Source organism: Pogona vitticeps, chromosome 3, assembly GCF_051106095.1.
Source record: "Pogona vitticeps strain Pit_001003342236 chromosome 3, PviZW2.1, whole genome shotgun sequence".
NCBI classification, from domain to species: domain Eukaryota; kingdom Metazoa; phylum Chordata; class Lepidosauria; order Squamata; family Agamidae; genus Pogona; species Pogona vitticeps.
Window position 1 is genome coordinate 174,349,599 of NC_135785.1, and position 24,230 is coordinate 174,373,828.

Below are 24,230 nucleotides of genomic sequence, written 5' to 3' on the forward strand. Positions count from 1 at the left end.
CCTAATTAATTAGCTTCATTTAGCTTCTACAACTTCTGCATTTGCACACATGCATGGGTAAAAAAAGCAGCAAGATTCTGGTCTTAGGCATCCACATGCAAAATTTAGCTATGCAGATTTTGTCTCAAATTAATATGCTCAGGATTAAGTAACATATATTATAAACAGTTTTATGTATCATACTGTCCCAAATCAATGCTGGAGCCTAAATTAGAGATGGCTGACATTCCTTTGCAAATGTTTCCAATTAACCTTCAATCTCACTGAGATAGACCAGTCAAAATATCCACAAGAAAAAAGTATCTTTATTTACAGATTTCATAGCAAAAACAGACAACCCTTGCCTGGTGTCTCTTAAGTATTTCAGCATAAATCTCCACATTCTAAATGAACAATGTTTTTACGGGGCTGTATTGATTGCTTCAGCTTTTACTTTCATCAGCCTTTTCATATCTGAGACTAGTAGTTTCAGTGGAAGTTTCTGTAAGGCAGCAAAATGAACTGGATTGCTGAGCCATTTTGGCATTACTTTATACACATTCTTCTAGAAAAACAAAGGTCCCTAGCAATTAACATCAGATTCCTTGGACACTTATTTTAGTTCCCCAAACACATGCCTATCAACCAGGGTTCCAGACCAGCAGCATCCCATTCCATGAGACTTCAGGGCAAAGTCTGAGAACAGAGGTCACATCCTTATGATGTCACAAGGGTACGGCCTTGTGTTAAAGTCTCACAAGTTGCACTCTGCTCCCTGCCTTGTTGCAAATGGCATGATGGGCCAAGTCCGCACGCTCATGGGGTCTGTCTCTAGTCCTCCCCACTACTCCTGGCTTTGAGGGCCACTAATCTTGAATGGGTATCGCAACCACAGGAATGCCTTCATGCTAGGCCAGTGAGTTCTGGTGGTAGCTGGGAACGAGAGGAGATGACTGCCATGCCTTTAAAGCTACTTTATGAACACGCACAAAAAATAAAACTTTCTTTTCTTTCAGCACTGCTTGCCCTGAGATTTGTCTCTCCACTTGGAGAGATGGAAAAGCATCACAATTCCCTGAGACTCTAGGCGAAACTCTGAGACCTGGTACACCTACCATCAATGGACTCTGAACCAGATTCACAGTGGGCTTCAGTTCTTCCACCTAATGTCAAACGACCTTTTTAATAAGGAAAAACCTTTTCCTCCCAAATCACTGGGCCAGCTACACAAATTATATTTTTGTCACTCAAATTTAGAGGGCGAATAGGAGAAAGGAAGGAAGCACCATTGTGTAAGTGGGTTTCTGCTTGTGTGACAATTGGATTTCACCTCTGTTCAACAGTAGACCATTTCACATGGGAACAACTCATAAATAGCATTCCTATAACATAGGAAGTTGTCCTTTATCTACCAGTATTATAGGAGGCAATACCAATGTTCATTCTTCTCTGTAAAGCTACCTGAAGCTTCTGATGAACCCATACATCACTTCTCTAATACAAGCTGCCATAGTGAAATGGATGGTGTATATAACTGGTGAACTGCAGCCAAATGCCTGCTCAGTCCATTTTCTCTTATCTCCTTTTAAGACTCACGTTGCTTATCACTTTTTGGCTCTACAGAAAGTGCTGAGCCCTCAAACATTCACACCCAGATTGGGGCCACTGCATTTTTTTCTAAAGTAAAAAATTGTTTTTAAAGAAACAAAACAAAAAGACAAAAGCCATTACTACTTCTGTAAAGGAAACTGTGCTATTGTTGTTTGTAGTAAATTCTATACATGGGGACAAATTATTCATAGATGAACATTATTAGAAATACTTTGTTCAAGTGTATGCTAAGTTTGCAGCACTGAAATGCGTATACTCTAACAGAATCCACCATTTAGGAAAAGTTTAGAAGTGATGAGGATGTCAATCAGAGCAGAAACAAAAGTGGCAATATTTCACATAAGGAAAAGGACTGGATGTATTTAATGCTTAGGCAAGACATTTGTTCTCTGTTTACGGTTTGTGAATGTAGCATATCAACTCTAATAGCAATCTTTAGTTTATATAATATATGTACAAAATAGATATGAAAATGTTTTGTTACTGAATTTCTACATTAGAGGTACTCTATTGGCTTAATTCTAGAGAAGGAGAACATCACAGAAACAAAAGTATGATATAGCATGCAGTCACAGTAGCAGGTGCTAGAAAAAAATATTGGATAAAATATTCATATATATGCATATTATGCAAATATATATTACATTAATCATGTCCTAAGAATGTTAGATAATATGAATGCATTTTCTGAAGAAAGAAAGAAAGAAAGAAAGAAAGAAAGAAAGAAAGAAAGAAAGAAAGAAAGAAAGAAAGAAAGAAAGAAAGAAAGAAAGAATTTTGGTTGGCATTTGGTCATTTGAAAAGCTCCGTGGCAGAGAAAAGCTGAGACGAAATGGTCTCTCTCTCTCTCTCTCTCTCTCTCTCTCTCTCTCTCTCTCTCTCTTTTCCTGAACTGATCTCATCTGGCTGTTTCTTTCCACCATCCTCTGTAATGGAATTTGGGGTACTAGCTGTCCTGTAGATGGTTTGAAGAAGGCCAGCAATAACATCAAGGCATGCCAATATATTCTCAGGAAAGAATATCCTCAGGTTAAAATAGTCCTGAATAGAAGAAGTGTTGATAACTTTGGCCTAAGACCACTTGTTAGTCTCAAACAGAGTAAACCCACTGAATCAATGTGAACATGGAGAGTCAGCACCTGTGTGAGTTTTACTAATTCAGCTAGATTTTGACTCTTTAAAAAAGTGTTTCAAAGATTAGTGTTGAACACTATATATTAACACTAAGTTGAGAAAGAACTGAAATTGGTTTTAGTGAGTACTTTTAAAAACTTCATTACTACAATCAAAAAAAGAATTAATTTGTTCCTTTAATTTAAAACAATCAATTAAAATTACTGAATATAGCCAAAAAATAGGCAACCCTTAAATATAATGACATGAAGTACAGTAGAACTCCCCTAGCCATTGGATCAGTATCTACTGATTCATTTATCCGTTGGCTAAAAATACTAAATTAAAAAAAAATCCAAGAAATACTTATTTATATGTATTTTCAGAGTGTATTTAGCAGAACTGGCCAGTAAAGGGAGCCAGAGACCATGCAGTGTGTAGCGCTCAATATTCTGTTTTTCAGCATCCAGGGTGGTGTGACTTGGAACTGATTTCCCATATATACTGTGGTCCTATTGTAACGTGAGACCTTGTTATTTAAAGTACCAGTGTTGAGCTATAGTACCTAAAATATTAAATTTCAAAATTACGGGTTGGAAATTACTTTTTAACACATTATGCCCAAATCATAGTAAAATCCTGAAAAATATCAGCAATGCTTTCATTTCAAGCAACATTCCTGTAATAACATGCTGCCCCATCAAAACATCATAGTGATTGAAGAGAAGTTCAAGCTAAAATATTGGCTGAAATTCTCTTCTGCAGCTCCACTTGCACAATGGAAATGATATCATTTCAGGAGCAATTTGCCACTGATTAAAGCCTTTTATTTTGGATTTTGGGTCAGGGAGCAACAGTGGTGGAAATCTTGTTTATAACTCAAACCAAATCATAATGTTCTGTCTGTTCCTCCCTAAGAAACAAGGTGCTCCTGTTGCAATTCTCGGGGATAGTGGTACATGTGCTTCTGGCCCCTGAGCATCATGGCAGCAGCAGAACCTACAATCATGACAGCAGCAGAACTGAAGGAATGTTACGCTTTGGCTTACATCACAAACAAGATTTCAGCTACTGAGATGAAATTGCATGCAACCCACAATTGGAAAAAAAAGAAGTCTTTCATCTGTGGCAATCTGTCACAGACAATGGCATCATTCCCACTGGGAAGGAAGAACCTACTGAATAGGATTCTGGCCATTCTGTTGTGCACTGGAAGTGCTCATTAAAAGACACTCCTCCTCATTGCTGAAAAGATCCTGAAGGTGGATGAACAAATCCATTTCTTTTCTCCCTATGTGAATGTAAAGATTGCTGAAAAATGTCCACTTCACTACAGATAAAATTATTTAAGAGAATATGTAAAGCAAAACAAAACAAAACATGAGAACACAAAACCAACATGGATCAATTATTTGAAATGTGATATTAAATATAAATTACTTTATAAACTTAACAGTGTAATTGTGTCAGTTAATGAGCAGTATAAATAATAGTTTTGGCAAACAGTTTTACAAATTTCTGATGAGATGGAATCCTAGAGATCAGAAAACCTATTTTGTGGTCTTATGCAACACTTGTTTTCTCAAAGCCTATTGTACTCAAAATTGTTGCCTCTCTCTCTTTTTTTTAAAAGAAGTTCATTTAAGTGCATTCTGTGTGAATTTATCCATTAACATCCATAGGAAGGTGTGTGTGTGTATGTATATTTATAGTGTATATGTGTATGCCCAATGGATATAATAAACATTCTTTCACAATATATGTACACACATTAATAGTTTTTAAAGATAGATAGATATATGTATGTATGTATGTATATATATATATTATATATAGTCTGTAAAAGTTCTTATGTACAAATACAAAATAACAGGCAGAATACTATTTTGCTTGTCGAAGTCTTTTCTTTAAAAAAAGTAGAAGTCAGTTTAGTTGACATAGTATAGCCAGTAGATTAAGTTGAAAAGAGAAAATGTGAATGGGAACACCATCCTGGACCATCTGTCTATGGCATTCACATCTGTTAGGTCAGGAATTTTTATCTTTAGCTGAGAAGACCTTCTCCGTAAATGACTCTTCTTGCTGTGGGTGCTAGTTCTGTCCAATGTGCGCCTGCCAAGGTTTTCTCGATGTGAGCTCTGTTTTCTGTACTGGATACCTGAGTTGTCAAAGGATATGGTTGAATTCTGAGGATCTGTGACACTGGTAGTGACTTCATTGCTTGCAACTTCATTGTGAATTTCGAGGGATGTTAGCAAAATGTTTCCATGCATATCCACCTAGGCAAAAAGAAATCCATAAATAATAGGAGTTGATAATTATTTCAACAAGTTAAAAAATACATAACACCGACCAAAGAGTATTAGGAAAAACAATCATGCAGCAGTTGCTTACTACTGGTTGTGCAACTGTGTAAACAAGTGGGCACACAACTGCTTTTCTGACTTGAGAAAATTTAGGAGTCAGTTGCCCGGCTAGCACTACAGGTGGGTCTGCATGTGTGATGGCCTAGTTACACTGTGTGAGACCAGTAGGATTCTGCCCACTACTTAATAATCACATCCAATTGGGAGCACAATAAAGTTATTAACAATGACAAAAACTCAGTGAAAACACTGCTGAAATATTATCTCAATATACCACTTTTTCCCAGTTACAGTAATTCATTAGGATTCACAACAGTGATCTCGGAATGACAATATTGTTCAACATGATGATAAATACAATATACAAGTTACACTTATTCATAACATATACCTCTCTTCATAAATGTCCGAAATGGCTTACTCCAGCCTTAACAGTCTCTGTTTTAAAAAGACGCTGGAACTTATCTCTCTTAAGCACCAGCAAACATCAACAGTTTGGGCTTCTTCATATCTCACATCGATTCTGCCCATTAGTCTTTTTCCAAAAACAGATTTTGGTGTACTTATCCACTGAAACCCGTATTCTTAATTCTGAATGTACTTCCACTATGGCTTCTTTTCTCTATTGCTCACTTAATATTGAAAAGGATTCTCCTCTAGAATTGTATCCATACCATAACTGTAAAACAATACTGGACTAAATCTAGTGCTAGATCTGCTTAAAGCAGGTACAGTGAAATGAATGCTAGTTGCATTTGTAAGTAATTTGCTCACTCACTTCCGTGTGTCTCCTGCAGGCAGGATTAACATTGGCCTCAGCCCCAAGGTTGCACTATATCCTCACTCTCTTTTAGAAATGCAGGGTTTAGCTAGGAAGTCTTTTGCTTTCACTGGTGACACCATATTTTGATACCGTCCTCTTGTTTCTTTTGTGGCCCAGTTTTGGATTCCAATTCTGTCAAATACTAAATCACCTGAATTCTACTGAGCATGATTTTCTGTTTCTGCAGAAACAAATAATAGTACCTGATTTTTTATGGATGCTTCTTTTTTATTGCTATCTTTAATAAAGCAGGAACTATCAGAAAGCTTGTTCTGTTCCTCAAATCTGCAGGGCATCCATCCGAACCAATAGTTGTGGACAGACTTATCCTCCACATAGCTCCATGTACCTTATTAGTGTGCAAAGCATCCTGTAGACTAGGGCATAAATCTAACTGGTGTTTAGAACATTTTTGATAGCCTCCCAAAGCCAAATGCAGAAAAATTGTCTTTGAAATAAAGTAGCAGCTCATTCCGAAGTGAAAGATAAGAAGGATTGGGGCCTTGCATGCCAGCTGTGATGTAGACCAAGGAGGACTCTCTGTCTAGGAGCATTCAACACAGCTAGAACTTAGCTAGTGGAATAGAGAAATGCTTCACCTGTCTCAGGAGCCTCTCCACTGAAGGACTTTACACTCTTGCTTCAGAGCAACTGCCTAACTCCAAAGAATAAATCCATAATTGCTATGAAGTACATTAAAATAAAACTTTGGTTCCATATTCAAAATTGTGTTTGATCTAGTTAAATGCTATGCAGTTGGTCAACCTAAATATAACTGTATGTAAAAGTAACAGAATGAAATCCCAATGTTGGTACCAAATGAGTAGAACAATTGAAATCTATGAGCCTTCCATAAGTGTTGCCAAACTAGTTCGTCCAATGCATCGGTTCTCATTGGGACGACCACTGGACAAAAAAATATCAATGAAACAGACATTTGAGGCAGCTTACTTTCACTAAAAACAACGCCAAAATTCCCACTAATATTAGATCTTAAAACAACTGATGATGATGATTGTGTGCCCTTACAGTGATCTTTTCCAGGTTTTTCTAGATAGAGAATACACGGAAATGGTTCATCATTCTCTTCTTCTGGGGGTGCCCTGGGAATGTGCAGATTGCCCAAGGCTACACAGACTCGCTGTTCTCCCTGGAGGAACAACTGAACTGCTAATCCCTGGTTTCACAGCCAGATACCTAAACCACAGAGCTATCCAGGCAGCTATGTTTGGACTTAGTTAATATTGAAACAGGGCAGCTTTATTATTTGCTTATTCCAGCCTTAATATCGGATTCAGGATAGTTTTTTTTTTTTTTTTTTTGAGTATTTTCAGAAATCCTAAATTACTGGCAGGTAACTCATGTTGCCTGAATTATTTCATTCACATTTTATTGTTGGTATGCTGTTAATTTAAAGGGTCACTTTGAGGATATTGGAACTGCACTCCACGAAATATTTGTGTCTGTGTGTGTGTGCGTTAAAAAAAAGATCTGCATAATTTACATAGTGTAATACTTAACCTTTACCCTTCTTACTTTTTTGTTTTAACATACAAGCTATGTTTTGGTGACCCAGAATTTCTTTCAGCGGCACTTGAACTTAAACAAGAGCACTTGGATGCTTTATCGGATCTTAGTTTGCCATTAGAAGATTCTGTAAGAGAATGATTCCCAAAGGATAAGTCCCAGTTAATTGTAGGAGCTTTCTGCTTGGAGTGAACATTGAGGACAAAATACAGACAACTCTGATTTACTAGCCAGGTAATAAAGCAAATAGGCAAGTCTGAAAGAGACATCACTTTCTATTTACAGGTTCCTTTAAAGCTTGAAGTAAGGGTCTGTCCTCACTTGAATTTGGTGTAATCCAAATGGTGCTTATCTTCATTGCAATCTATTTTAACTTTTGCTACCCTTCTGGGAAGGCAGAGCAAAGAGTTATTTTGCATCTGAAAGAATCATCCCCCAAAAGATTGCATGCCCTAGCCCTGTCCCAGAAAAACTCTTAAAAGGGGAAGGATGGATAATTTTAAATAGAAACACAAGCAGACAGGTCTTCCCTCCCCACCATGCCAAACAGTGCTATCAGGGAACCATATACAATAACTATATGCCAGTGTGGACAGGCTCTAACATAGGTTTTATTTGTATTTATCCAACAGCAGTATATCTCCCATGAAACTGCACTTATTAGTGCAGGATGTTTTAGAATCAACTATGTATCAGCAATCAATGGGACGATCATGGGATTTAACCCACAGCTTATTTAGAAACAAATCTAGAATGCATCATAAGTGTTTTGATTCACTGTTTGAAGTCTGCTAATGACCAAAACCTACTTGAGTGTGTCATTCCTAAAATGTAACGATATCTAACACCATATTTAAAATCTCCATTGAGGAATATTTAGTCTGTAGTGTAGTGTGGAAAGTGTAAGAGATCCCAGCTGAAATTGTTCATACCATTCTGGGGAAGGAAGTGGAAAGAAGGCTCCCAATTTCCTCTGACAAGAGGGGTGTATGTGTATGTGTGTAATGTGGCTCTTGGGGCTGAGAAAGCTGTTTTACAGCTTCCTCAGAAGATTTCTATTTAATCAATCTCTTTAGTTCTCTAGCTGATATTACTGGAACAACCAACATCCAGGAAAAAAAAATAAAAATTGCGCAAACAGACCACAGACGATAATAATGAAGTACTGCTAAAGCACCTCTATAGACAGAGGAAGTCTTGTATTTCATTTTCACAAACTATGAAGAGCTGAAGTTGTTTTGCAAATTCCTTTTTGTGCTTAGAATGCAGCTGATAAAATGTTAGATGGACTCATCAGTTACTCTACTGATGTAAAAACATGCGTGCTGAATTATTAAAACTGCCTAAATGGATTGTTTGCTTTCATCAGTTATTACCAGCGCTTGAAAAGTTATTTGTAAAATGTAATTCAGATGCAATTATAATTTTAAGACAACTAATGAGTAAACCTTTAAAAAGTCTCTTGCATCTTTTCCCTAAAAACCAACAGAAAGCCTAAAATAGCAATCATTAAGATCAGAATGCTACAAGCTCCCATCCTAGTCACCTCAGTATCCACAAAAGTGTGATACTTCTCTTCCAGAATTCAGACAGGCTATACCTCTACAACGATAAAAGTTACAAAAGGAGTGACATTATCTTGAGTTACTGTCATAAATCATGAGCTTCCATGGAGGGAGTGCAAGGAAGTGTCCTACTACATGCTTGTTGCCTTGTTCTAGCTGTTTCCCACAATCAGAAACATTGCTTTGTATTGGAAAGGTAGTCATTTTATTTTAGTAGCACAGATAAAGACAACAGCAAGGGGAAAAAAATGAAAACCCTTGCATCTTCCCTAGTCTTATCTGCTAGGAAAAAAGTTGACAGCATTCAGGTATGGCTGGGCTTGAAGATATGTTTTTCTTTTTTTTCCCCTAAAAGCTATTGAGAAATCATGGCAGGAGGAGACACAGTGCACAGTTGAGCGTGTAACAAAATGCCTTTTACAATGAATTAGTTGGTTCTGTATCTCAGAGGCATGCTAAAGGTAGCTGGAGCAACAGAAATTACATTAAGTGACAGTGAAGGAAGGAGAAATTCCCAGGTATCTGTGTATCCTTTGCTGATATATTTTACTTATACCAGCGCTTCTGAGTTTGCAGTCTCCCAGATGTATTTTCTGTGGCAGCTTTATAAATGCTCATTATGGTACCTTTTCTGCCCTGTTTTTTTTTAAAATATGACTAAGAATATATTTATAAAAAGTTATGATGTGGATTTGGCTCCTGCAGAAGTCAATAACCCAACCCAGCATGCAAGATGTGCATTTAATTCTAGTGATCCAAACTGGGTACTGGAGCAGCAAACCAGACAGGCTTATAGATGATATGCACAATCCTACCCGGTTGCTTTCAAATTTGGAACGATCGTTGTTTGCTTTGGCTGTCTTTTCAGCAAGTTTCTTCTGCCTTTGAGGGCCTTTCCCAAAGAAGATGTAGTTGACAAAGGCATATTCAAGTAAGGCCAAGAAGACAAATACAAAGCAGCCCATAAGATACATGTCAATGGCTTTCACGTAGGGAATCTTAGGTAAAGTTTCTCTGAGATGAGTGTTGATAGTTGTCATAGTAAGTACAGTGGTAATACCTATAATGGGGAGAAAGACAGGTATATTATGATCTTTCATGTGATTCTTCCTTGATTTGTTCTAAAAGTCATTCCTACTGGTTTCTAAATACCGTAAGAGAGTTGGATAAAACTGAGAGCAACATCACAGTTCTGTTGATTTGTTTTTAAAATTCACATTCAGCTTCCCCTCTGCCCCCGAAAGTATTTATGGGCACTAGCATAGCTTTATAATATGGTGAATAGGGATTGGACTTAAGTGTTGATATGAATGTAAAAAAAACCATGAAAAGTGCATTTTTTCCAAGTTTTCACTGATTTCCAAAAGATTGTCACTGAAATGCGAATCATATCATTTAAACAAAAAAGTACACAAAAAGGTTGTGTTCTTTCACGTTTCCCTATTGGTTCCACCTTTCTTTGACCAGTTGCCTGTAAAATCATCTACTTAATTTTTCATCAAATAGCGCTACAAGTCATGCAACAAGGGCTATCGGCTGCCAAGCAGAGCATCTGAGGCAGTAGGAATTTTGAATCACTAGAAGAGCCTAGAAACCATTGAGGACTGTTCTTTGGCTTCAGCCCTTCCTTGTGAGATTTTTGTGCTGATGATCTCCTCCTCGTGTCCTCCATCTTGGGTTGCTCCAAGATCTACCTCTATCTTAGATCCTTTCATCATTTGTCCTTTTTTTAAAAAAATGATGTGGGGGGAATTTTTTTCCTCCTGTTTTCCTTTATTTTTGCTGTTGCCTGACTCTACCAACTTAAGTGGTCTTCTTGCTGTTACTGAACTTGAGAAGGCAAAAAGGCATGGTGAGGAGAGAAACCTCCCCATATTCTTGTGTGTGTGTGGGAACCTGATCGTATTTTTTAAATCTTTCTTTGCTTGCTTGCTACTCTTGGTTTTTGGAAGAGAAGGCTGTGTGTGTACTTTTTATTTTCCTTTCCTCCATATGTTTGCAAGAGGGGAGTCCATTGCTTTTGATGGCTTTGTAAAAACATTGCTATTGGGTAATTTTCCTGTGTATTTATTCTGATGAAGGCGCATATTTTGGTGGGATTTGGGGAACACGAAAACAATAGATGTACCCCTTGAAAGAAAAAAAAACAGGGCTTTTAAAAATCAAACATCTTCCTAATGATAAAACTACAGAAAAATCTATACTGATGTTTTAGCCAACACTTCTTGGATGTTTGATCTATTAATATCAATGTGAGTTGCAATAAGGAAATAGTTTTAATATACATGAAGTTGAGTAACTTGATCTCAAAATGCCTCTGCATTACTTACAATATAATTCTGTTGTGACAAATTCATGTCAGAATTGCAATATGTGAAATCCCTTTGAAGGACGTTAAGGTGGAAGAGACACAAAGGCAAGCTAAAAAGGGAATTCCCACTAAAATCCCTTGAACTGGTGGAGCCCAATGATTTTTCAACTGTGTTTCTAAAATTCCTTGAAAACTTGTCAGCAGAGATGGGCACAAAATGAACTATGAAGCAAAAAACCCCATGAATCAGGCTATTTCGTGGTTCATTTGGAGGCACTCCAGGGAAAAGCACAAAATGAAACACCAATCTATTATCGGTGTTGGCAATTTGCATGCTTTGATGTTCATGTCATTTGGGACTTCCAGGAGCAGTAGAATAGCCCCTGAATAAGTTAAGAGATGCCAAATTCACGGAGAGTCTTCAGATGACTCTCTGCCCCAGCCCCCCCAAGTTTGGTGAAGACTGGATTTGGGACACCTGAGTGATAGCCCCACAAAGTAGAGGGCTATTTATACGTGCTCTTTCCTGGGGGGAATCTGCCTTGTGGAGCTATAATTTGGATGTCCCAAACTCAGAAATGACCAAACGTGAAGGGGGTGGGCTGGAAAGTTAGCTGAAGACTTTTTGTGAGTTTGGCATTTCTAACTCACGTGGGGATATTCTACTACTCCTGGAAATCCTGAATCGCATAACCATAAAATGATTTGTTTTGTTAGAAAGTTAATGGATTGTGGTTTGTGAAGAGTGGTAAACCATGAACCACCACAAACCACTGTTTTCCTGGTTCATGCCCATCTCTATTTATCAAGTGTATCTCAATAAATATAACTGAAAACTATGGTAGAAGCTTTCCTGAACAATGGCCTGACCACTTCTAAACAGAGAGATTTACAGCTAAGAATGTTGAAAGCTGCTGTAAGATGTGCTCCGTGCTTACTATGAAGTTGAACAATAGGCCTGTTTGTGAGACATGTGTGAGTCTTAGAATACTTCCAGGAATCCATGGCAAGATGCAGGCATTCTCTGGCTGACCTAGAGATATCTCTGACTGATGTGGAAACAGTTCTTCGATGCAAATATATTTAAAGAAACACCCATGTAGTCCAACTAAATATGAGTTACAATAACTAATTTTTCTTAAAGTACTATATCACTTTAAATATTGACTAGATTTTGGTAATATTTTTATTGATTGATTGATTGATTGATTGATTGATTGATTGATTGATTGATTGATTGATTGATTGATTGATTGATTGATTGATTGATTGGTTGATTGATTGATTGATTCATTGATTGAATTCTTATCCCGCCCATCTAGGCCAAAGGTCTACTCTGTAATACGGAGTATATTCAATGAGAACACTCAAATCTACCAGGAAGCCAAGTTACTTGATTCTAACCAATAGAGATGAATTGGTGGAGGAAGTAGCAATAAAGGGAACTCTGGGCAAGAGTGACCATATTTTACTAGAATTCTTGATTTGAAAGGAAACCAAAACAGAGAGCAGCCACATATATATGCTGGATTTTAAAAATATCAATTTTAATAAACCCAGGACAATGATAAGTAAGGTCTCATGGCAGGAGATCCTAACAAGAAAAGAAGTCAAAGAAGGGTGGGAGTATCTAAAACAGGAAGTTCTAAAGGCACAACTAAAAATAATTCCAAGAAGAAAAAAAAGGTGGGAGACAGCAAAAAAAAAAAATCCCTTTGAAGGAGGGCTTCATAAAAAGCTCAGAGGGCTTGAAATAAAATAATACAATACAAATAATACTAATGCTAATGCTGCTGCTGCTGCTGTTGTTGTTACTTCTGCTGCTTCTTCTTCTTCTTCTTCTTCTTCTACTACTACTACTACTACTACTACTACTACTACTACTACTACTACTACTACTAATAATAATAATAATAATAATAAAAATAATAAAAAAATAAAAAAAGACACATTGCCAATGGAAGGGACATCTGGAGACTGATAAACAAATAATCAAGGAATACCTTACTACCTTGAATGAGTTCAATCCTCTAGGGCTGGATGAACTGCATCCAAGAATATTGAAGGAACTGGCTGAAGAACACTCAGAACGACTGTTCATTATTTTATTGACATCATGAGAAATGGGTGAGATGCCAGATGGTTGGAGGAGATCTAATGTTCTCCCTATCTTCAAAAAGGGCAAAGGGTATTACAGATCAGTCAGCCTGACATCAGTCCCAGGGAACATTCTGGAACAGATTATAAAGTGGTCACTATGCAAGCACCTAGAAAACAATGTAGTAATAATTAGAAGCCAACATGGATTTGTCAGAAACAAATCCTGCCAGACTAACCTGATCTCATTTTTTGATCAGGTCACCTCCCTGACAGACAGAGAAAATGTTGTAGATATAGTATAACGTTATAGCAACGTTTTTTATAAAGTGCCCCATGATATTCTGATTAGCGAGTTAACTAGATTTGGGCTGTATAGAACAACTGTGAGGTGGATATACAGTTAGCTACAGAATCATACTCTGATAATTAATGGCTCCTTTTCAAACTGGGTGGAAGTAACAATCGCCTGAGGGCTCAGTCCTGGGCCCTGTACTCTTCAATATTTTAATTAATGACCTGGATAAGGGGGCATAGGGAATGCTAATCAAATTTGAAGATAACACATAATTGGGTAGAATAGCTAATATCCTGGAAGACAGAAGCAACATTCAAAATGATCTGGATCAGCTTGAGCACTGGGCTGAAAACAACAGAATGAAATTTAACGGGGATAAGTGCAAAGTACTGCACGTAGGAAAAAGAAACCAAACACACAGTTACAAGATGGGGGATACCTGGTGCTGCAATACTACGAGCAAGAAGGACCTTGGAATCATTGTAGACCACAAGCTTAATATGAGCCAACAGTTTGGTGTGGCTATAAAAAAAAGGCAAATGCTATTTTAGGCTGCATTAATAGAAGTATAGCCTCCAAATCCTGTGAGGTACTAGTTCCCCTCTATTTGGCACTGGACACCACACTTCAAGAAGGATGCTGGCAAATTGGAATGAGTGCAGAGGAGAGCCACAAAGATGATCAGGGGGCTGGAAACCAAGCCCTACGAGGAAATACTGAAAGAACTGGGCATGTTTAGCCTAGTTTTCAAATACTTGAAAGGCTGTCATACAGAGGAAAGGCAGGATCTCATCTCAGTCATCCCAGAGTGCAGGACACACAACAATGGGCTCAAGTTACAGGAAGCCAGATTTTAGCTGAATATCAAGAAAAACATCTTATCTGTTAGAGCAGTAAGACAGTGGAACCAATTACCTTGAGAGGTGGCGAGTTTTCCAACACTGGAGGCATTCAAGAGAAATTTAGATAACCACCAGGCAGATATCCTTTGATTTGTATTCCTGCATTGAACACGGGGTTGGACTCGATGGCCTTATAGACCCCTTCAAATGTCATTATTCTATGATTCTATGAGGTCTTGCCAGAATGCGTCCAGTTTGTATGGTCCATTTCTTGTGCATGGAAAACTCCAATTAACCCCCACACTTTCCTTTCTAATAGAGTTTTTCTTGGATAATGAGGTCAGTTCCCTTGTTGAAGCTTATCAGTAAAGGATCTAAAACATAAAAATACAAACTCATTTCCAGAAAATCTGAAACGGTATCCCTTTATTACAACCTTGTTGTCACATACATATTATTTCCATCAACACATATGTTTTTGAACATGACAAAGCTAGTTAACGTCAGGATGCAAGAACACCTATAAAGGATCAGGAACAAAGTGATGGACATGCCATTAATGAGTTATTTTGTAGAAATGGGTCACAAAGACGACACCTTTAAATTCTTTGTGCTGTATGTGAGGACAAAGACAAGTGAGGAAGCAATATCCAAAAGTCTCCTACCACAGGAAATGGCATAGATATTCAGGTTAAAATCTCTTATTCCAAAGGGTTTGAAAAATAATATTGACTACATACTTTTTTATGAGTTTGGTTTATGGAGTGAGGAATTATGTTTGTATCTCTTGTACTATATCTGTACCATCACTTTAAAATAATTTGTGAAATTAGTTCAACAGCTACAATGAAATGCTCTGAAGGTATTTGAGAGTGGGTGTGAACTGTTGTCCGGTGAGTTTTCTCTCCTGAGAAATCTGTGGATGAGAATAATAATGTGATGATAACAAAGGGATACTGTTTGAAGTTTTCTGGAAATGAGTTTGCATTTTTATGTTTTAGATCCTTTACTGATAAGACTCATGTCCCCAGTTCTGACAAAGAAACCGAAAACAGAAATTCATGGTTAGTTGGGACAATCTAAGCTTCAACAAAGGAACTGAAGCCATTATCTAAGAAAAACTCTGTTACAAAGGAAGGTGTGGGATTAAAGTCTTTATTGGAGTCTTCCATGAAGAAGAAATGGACCATATAAACCGGACATGTTCTAGCAAGACCACTCAGCTTCCTGGTGGATTTGAGTGTTTTCATTAAATGTACTCTGTATCTACTGAAATTTGGATAATATTTAAAGAGATATAAAAACTTTAAGAAAATTTAGTTACTGTTAGTAATTCATATTAATTTAGAATACATGGGTTTTTCTTTGGTCACCTGATTATAGTATTGTGCTTCTCTTGCTTTGGGTGGGCAAATATGTTTAAAAACAACTGATTTTACTAATACTATACATTTTACACATGAGAGAGAATTATAGGACTGTCAAGTTGGAGAGAATCCAACATCTAGAATATTGCAAGGGAACAAATGGGTCTTAAGCATACAGATTTACTCTAAATTGTCCATGGTTTGTAATAGCTTGTTTGCAAAAACAAAAACACACCCTTCAAGAATTGCAGGAAAAAACGTGATTCACAGGACCTCACATGCTTTCACTCAAAACTCAGTGATTACAGAGGGAACTGTCCTCCTGCAAACTCACTCTCAGCACATAAGGAAGAGAATTTCACTCATTTCAAGAATTCAGAGTAGACAATTTGCAAATGTCTTGACACCACTGAGTGTCCTGATGTTGAATCAATCCAAAACAACATGGTTTGCATATAACTGATATCAGAATACTAAGATGTGGCAAACTCTAGCAACCTATATGAAAGAGGATGTATTAAATAATGTTCTGTTTATCCTTATTCCATACCAAGAGCAACTCTTGCAGCTGATGCATCATAATTGATCCAGAAGGATACCCATGATAAAATGGTAATCAGTATTGAGGGCATGTAGGTCTGAAGTATAAAATATCCGATATTCCTCTTTAGTTTGAAACTCAGCGACAGTCTTGGGTAGGCACCTATTAGAAAGGGAGTTAAATCCATGATTCTCTATTACGTTTGTAATTAAATATACATATTGATATCAATAATCAGACAGAATATATTAGGGTTCTATTTAAAATTTATATTTGATAGACTGTTTTCATATCTATTGAACACTGAATGACTAACAGGATGCTCAGGTTGAAATTAAAGTGTGGTACTCAGAAATCTATCTGTATGGAAAGGTTCTTTCAGAAAGTCTTGAAATTTTGTGTGAAACATAATGATCCATCCAAGAGTCCCATGGCACTTGAAAGACTAACACCTTTTGTTTGCCATGCTGCAATGGAAGGCATCCCTCTTCTTTCAGTTCACACTATAGCTATAGTAGTCACAGACCGATGGGGATGGTACAATTTTCACACAGTCCTCAAATATTTATTCATTCATTATGTGAATTCATAAAACAGTTACGAAAGAGGCTGTCTACATTTTCGAGCAAGGTAGACTGTCTCGGTCTGTTTCAGCAGGTATAGCATTAAAATAAAACAAAGGAAGTGAGTCTGAAGGAATGGACTGTGATCCACAAAAGCTCACACTTAAAATTAATTTGTTAGTCTTTAAGATGCCACAGCTCTTTCCTTTTTATCTTTGCAACAGATATCATACAATTATTTTAAAGCAGACCAAAAAATGCAATAAATCATGAAAGAACATAATAAAAAAGCCATAACACTTATTTTTTTAAAAAAACCTCAGTAGATATTTCTATGCTACTTCACTGATTAGCATAATTAACACTTAAAAAGGGGGGGAAATTGCAGGAGAAAGCTGCTCATCAATCAATATACTGTAATGAATCTCTCTTTTTTTCAGTCAACATCTGTCCTTCAAGTATTCTGTTACCATTTGTAACAGCCTCTTCAGTTTTATCACCCTACTCCCAAACTAAGAGTTATGCATAAACCATAACTAGATAGGAACTGATGGCAGCACACATGCTTTCTATAGAGAGATTCAAGATGTGATCAAATGGTGAAATAGTTTGCCTTCTGGACCACTTGTGACACAGTCAAATTTTGAGTTATTTTCCGGTGGCTACACAATGTACAGGGAATTTGCGAATTAGCTCAGCCCTGCGCTGAGCCCAGTTTGGATCTTTCTGGCTAAATGGCAGGGCTACTCTTAATTAATCAATTAATTCTACAACCTGGGCTGAAGCAATGGGGATCAGATTGCATGTGCACAGAAGGGTCACTTTAAAGGAGATTGCACCCAGTGAAGCAACCCTTTCCAGCATAATCCCGGTCTGACTGTACCCTCATTCTTTTACAATTCCAGTTAAAAGGATCCCTTGGCCTCATGCTAGAATCATGCTGACAGTCTGAGCCCAACAAATTTTTCTAATTCATGCACTAGCTTTGGATGTGATCTTTCTATCTTTCACTCTGACATATTATGGAAACACAGAACATACCAGTTAATTTATTTCAGCCACTCTAATACCAAAGTTTTGAAGCTATGATGTGACTACCCAGTACTAATCATTTAGTATTGACAATCTTGTGAAAACACAAAGGTGTTTTACATTAATGCTGGAAACTGCAAGAATGTAATGAATGTTGGAAATTGAAATAATGCAATCGATGTTGAAAACTCAAACCGTAAGAAATACTCGCCTGTGGCAAAAACAACATTCCTGGACACAAGTTTGTATTCTACAATAGAAAACTGAGGAAGTTCAATTCTCTCCACTCCAGTTACTGCATTCTCCCCACCTCTCCAGTAGAATTCTATGTCATCTGTTGTGTATCCATCTGTCAATGAAATACAAATATGAACTACTTATTGTCTTGACTTCCAAAATATAATATTGACAGTTGCTAGAGGGAATGCAAAATTCTTGGTTATTTTTCTAGCTAAAGTTTTATTCATTTCTCATTGATCTTCAGAGAAGATCCACCTTCCCAACCAGTATAGTGGACACACATATATTCTGCACATACATATTTTTGTTGACTAATAATACGTATATCTACTAGATTGCAAAGGCTTAATGTCCTGTAGAAACAATAAAAACCACCCATGGCCCTATTAGACCTTAATTCTGTCTCTTCTCCTCAAATTTGCTGGCTCCCAAGATTGAAAGAACTAATCATTAGATATGTCAGCTATCTTTGCTTGAGTATTTGTCTGATTGTTTCTATTTAGAGAGGTAAAACTATTTCCCCCACCCCGGCTTCCTTCTAAGAATTCATGCAGTAATGATATTTTCTCAAGATGTTAGCAGGTACCTATTGCATGCTTGTTCTTGCCTAACTGTGAAGAATTTACCTTGAACAATAATATAAGCCTTTACACAATAAGTATAAAGATAAAGGAAGTCAAGGTGAGGCAGAACAGGAATTTCTTTTCAGAAACAGTTTCACCCCATGAAAAATAACACACTTTTCAGTAGTTCAGAATAAAGAGACGAAGCATTATGCCAACTCTGGTTGAAATCCAACATTGAAGTAGCAGATGTTTGCTACTGAAACAACACTTTCTTCTCCTTTCCCCTCTCCCATTGATGCCACTGAAAAACATGCTTCTGAGTTTTCACAGTTCTATGGAGCTAGATTTCAGAGAAAGTGGGACGCTGCAGAGAGAGAAACGAGCCCCTCCTAGTTCCTCTGATAGAAGCAGTTCCATCAGCAAAATATAATACTGCATTTTGCCCTTAATGATCTATCTGAGGTAGTGCTAGAATCAAGTATGATTGGTTATATGGTATCTTCATAATGTCATGATATCATTGCATGGACCATGAAGTCCCTAACTGGCTGGGATCATTCAATATGCATGAATAAGCTCCTACAAAAAGGAGTGGGAAAACAAAGGAGCTAATGATCAAATAGAGAAAAACTGATGGAAATATTTTATTAAGATTTCACTGGGAAGCAGACTTTCATCATATACACTCATATCTTTACACAAATTCCCCCTGTAAAGGAACTTCCTCCTAGAATAATATAGCCAGTATCTACAGTATGCCTCAGTTATCTACACTTATATGTCAACACTGAAGCAAAACCAGAAGTGCTGGAAAGGTTTCCTGATGAATAGGTTTTGTTTTTAAAAAATGAAACGTTGCACTGAAAGTAAGGTGAAAGCTACCCAATCTTCATAATCCATGAAAGTCTTGCAGTGCCAGCACAGCAGCCATTGCTGGTAGCTCTGTAACCACTTCAACTAACTAAAGTAGAGTGAAAAGTCCTCAAGTCCTTTGCAGAACACACACACAAATAGTATGACTATAGCTATGAAACAAATTTCAGACACATGGCCTAGTTCTCTTCTTGAAATATGTGGCAAAGTTCCTATTAACGTCATTACAAGTGGGAGCTGACAACATGCAATTTACACAAAAGTGTTTATGAGTGTGCATTGATCATTTAAATATGTAGAAATTCTCCGTATCCACTAAATTGCAGGGAAAAAAAAAGTGGTGGCCCTTGCAATACAAATTTAAGGTAAAGGTAAAGGTTCCCCTTGACATTTTTTGTCCAGTCGTGTTCGACTCTAGGGGGCAGTGCTCATCCCTGTTTCCAAGCCATAGAGCAAGCGTTTTGTCCGAAGACAATCTTCCGTGGTCACATGGCCAGTGCGACTTAGACACGGACCGCTGTTACCTTCCCACCAAGGTGGTCCCTATTTATTTACTTGCATTTGCATGCTTTCGAACTGCTAGGTTGGCGGGAGCTGGGACAAGCGACGGGCGCTCACTCCGTCGCGTGGATTCGATCTTACGACTGCTTGGTCTTCTGACCCTGCAGCACAGGCTTCTGCGGTTTAGCCCGCAGCGCCACCACGTCCCTTATATATATTAAATTACAAATATTAAATTACAAATTTATATTACAAATTACAAATTATATATATTAAATTACAAATTTAAGTAATATGAATACTCCAATTACAAAAAACAACTAGATAAAAGACAGAGATTCTACTTATGATACGGAGCTGAATTTCTAATCATAAGTAGGTCTATCTGACAGCCCAGGGGGGCCTTAGCAAGATCACTCATCCATAATAAAGTACACTGAAAGAAAATTGCATCTCAGTGCTTGATTTCTTCAAAGTGAATCTTATTAAAACATGAACACTAGTTCTCTTCTGCTGCAGATAAACATCAAGTCATTGCTCCAGTCTAATCAGACTGGCATCTCTTTTTTCCATGATTATATATATATTTTTTCTACAACAGATTGGAAAACATACGATAGGAACTTAATTTTTCCATATATAAAGAGTGAAAACGGAGGGTTATACAATGGGTAAAAACAGTTAAATTCACATTAAGCACTTCTTAACTGCAGCTGATCTGAAGCCACATGACAAAGCCTTGTTTGTCCATATATAACAATGAAGATCTTTCAAATTATATTCGTTCCAATGAAAAACATTTCTAACCTTTGTTAAACCTTCTAACATATTTAACCTTCTTTACAACTTACAATGTAAACAAATAATTATGAATGCATTGTTTTATCTGGTGTTATCCCACAGTGTTGGCTTCAGGTTTGGAGAGTGTGTGTGTGTGTGTGTGTGTGTGTGTGTGTGTGCGCGCGCGCGCGTGCACTGCACCCTATTTGTTTGTGATTCTGGTCCCAATTCATATCAAGACCCAGAGGGAGAGGGCAAGGTAAGTGGCTTTTACCATTCTTTCTCCTTGCTCCTAACACTATTTGCTATCTTGGAGACAGGGATGGAAACTAACTACTATGAAACTAATGAAGATTAAGCTAGGGTTCCTAACCCTGGAGGGGTCCCAGAAGCAATTTTAGTCCACTTTAAAAAAATTGTGTTGATCTGTCAGGGAACAGCCCAACTGGAGAAGACAACAGTAGTCGACCAGACCTTGTTGGTGTCCATAACAGTTCAAGCTTAAGGTCCCCAAAATCTACATCTGCCACTGCTTAGAGACAGCAGATGAATAGACTGCAACAGTAAATAGGGGATCCCAGGGTTTTGCCATAATACCTTCTAGGTATGTGAGTTTAGGCACATGCTTAAGAATGCTGAGCTTTGCTCCAGACTTGATCTAACTCAGAGGCTGTACCATAGGGTTATGAATGTGAATGGAAAATCATGTACCTAAGTAACTCAGGCCAGAATCCTATTTGTAGTCCCAATGAGAGTGGATCCACTGAATCAATGAAATTTACTGAAGTGTTTTTCACAATTGAACAACTGATTCAGTGGATCTGCTCTAGCTGGGATTGGCATTAGGATTTAGGTTAATATATTTTAAATTGTTATTTTATGTAAAACATTTCACGTGAATGAAATTCGTAAAATAAGACGTTGTAAATATACATACAGCTTTCTATTTCCAGTGTACAATTCTGCTCATCTAATGGATATCTCCTTAAATCCATCATGCAAGCTGCTGTAGTTGTGATCCTGTAATCAAACAGAACAAAAGGAATATTATAGAAGCCATTAGTCACTATCTTTTGAAGTCAAAGTAATGTTTTTAGAAATAGCAAGGGCTCTTAGTTAATTAATTGTTTCTTTTAAATAAAACAAACTATTTCCTTACTGAGACTTATTGTTTTATGTCACGTAAATTCTTCACAGCAGGTTACAGTGTGGTCTGCATTCTTTTCTTGCGGACCACCATGTAATAGGCGCCTTTGACTACTTGAAAGAGATCTGCCAGATGATTCTATGCAGATGCTGTGGTGGGAGAGGAGGACGTCTTCTTTGCCACTGCCACTGCCACAGAATAGGCTTTCCAATGGGCCTTAGCCCATGTTCGGTCGGATTCGCTCCAAATCTTCCACTGTTGTCACTGTAGTTTCCATCCCACTTTCAGATACACAGATTCAAACCCAGAAAACTGGGGGCAGTGACACCTGGTGAGGGGGATCATCATAGACCGCTGGAACTCCACCTCCACATCCCTCAGGTGTTTCTTGCTACAGCAAGAACTTCTTTTTGGCTGGTGGTCAAAGCTGAGTGAAATGCAAGCCAGGCCAACATGCTCATGCAGGCTCAAGTCCTGGATGGCTGTTGTTTTTCCATTTACTGACCTGGCATTTAGCAGCAGCACTTTCAACTGAGGGTGGTCTGACACCAAGGCTTATGGTGGTCAGGGTTCTGTATGAAATTTTATAAATGTTGTTGTATTCCCTGGGAACACTGAGTACTATGTTATCAAATTTAGTATTCATATAAGTTGAAAAGGTCATCCAGAAATTCCAATTCAGTCACATTAATTTCAAAAGAGCAAGCATGTAAGAAATGGGATTCATTTAAAGGTAGAGATTATTTATCTCACTCCAGATAAGAATGGGGTTATTAACTGCAAACATATATGGAGAATCCTGCACCATGACAAAGAGAATAGTATAATAGTATTAATACAAATATTCACATGTGACAATGCCTGTATTTAAGGGGCAGACCTCTGAGCTGGAACCAGCCTTGTTTTTTTTCCAGGGTGGTTTCTGTCTGCATTGCTAGATGTAATCTGATACCTGCACACTTAACGTGTTTTCCATTTTAGGACTGAGCTTAACTACAACACTCATGTAGACAAACTTTTGGACTTCCATACCCCTCCCTTCTCCATATTTTAACATGATGAATAATTCTGGAGGACCCAGAACTTTCCACATTATTGTGGAATCCACATTATTATGGAATTGGCCCTAAGAAAGGTACCCCTCTCCTTCCTGATTGAATTCTGTTTTCTTCTTAGGGACCAAATGTTCCTTCCATTTTTGTAATAATAATACTAACAAGAATAATAGGAAAAGGGTGCTGGAGTGCCCACCATATGGAGTAAGCTGTGGAAGAGGTTCCTTATTTCTAAAATCTTAGGGCCAGCTTTACTCATAGCGGCTGCCTATAGGCTGTCCAAAGCACATACAGTAATCTTGCTGGTGCTGGAGGAGGCAGAAACATTCAAAGAATTTTAGCCTGTACGCTAGTATGTACAACTGAAGTATGGATGCCTGACTGCTGCTCACATTTGTCTGTAATATTCTGGTGTAAAGATGCTTACAAGCTTCTCCACAGACTTTAAGAGCCTTCTGAATGCTACACCCATTGCATTAAGCACTTGCCGTAATTTTCAGTGTAAAAGATGATACTTTTTTTCCTAAAATCATTGGAGGAAAAATTGAGGGTCATCTTTTACACAGATGTAAGCTTAGGAGAAAAACGCGCAGTAACAAAACTGCCTACCCTATGCTTATTAGTGGGGTCTGGAGGCACCTCCATGCCGGGATCCACCCCTTCCATTTATGCTTCTACTGCTGCTTCACAGATCTGAAGCAGCAGGCGCTGTTCCTCCTCGCCTGCAAGTGGATCTGGAGTGGGGTATGCATGCACACCATGGGGCTTAGGAAATGGAGGGGTAAAGCAGCGATGAAAGGGCTGCAGGATCAAAAGGCTGCAATCCTGCAGCCCTTTGATTGCTGCTTTCTCCCTCCACGTCCTAAGGTCGCTGTTTTCCCCCTCCACTTCCGCAGCCCTTTGATCCTGCTTTCGCGGGGCTTAGAAAGTGGAGGGGAAAGCAGCAATCAAACTTTCTTATTTGGGGTTGGAAAAGTGGGGGCCATCTTATACATTAGGTAATCTTATACATGGAAAAATACGGCAAGTGCTT

General features: G+C 37.8%; 1 protein-coding gene across 2 annotated transcripts in view; it reads right to left on the bottom strand.

The window, feature by feature from the left end:
* Positions 1–285: 285 nt before the first annotated feature.
* The window catches only part of GABRB3 (gamma-aminobutyric acid type A receptor subunit beta3), a 241,534-nt gene continuing 217,589 nt past the window's right edge, over positions 286–24,230 (bottom strand). For both annotated transcript variants that reach the window (XM_072994443.2, XM_020796780.3), the window contains 5 exons: positions 21,933–22,015; positions 18,247–18,384; positions 16,450–16,602; positions 9,800–10,044; positions 286–4,982 (listed from right to left, as the gene is read on the bottom strand). In XM_072994443.2, the coding sequence (XP_072850544.2) occupies positions 4,632–4,982; positions 9,800–10,044; positions 16,450–16,602; positions 18,247–18,384; positions 21,933–22,015 (970 nt within the window). In that variant the 3' untranslated portion in view covers positions 286–4,631. The remainder of the gene's footprint in view (positions 4,983–9,799; positions 10,045–16,449; positions 16,603–18,246; positions 18,385–21,932; positions 22,016–24,230) is intronic.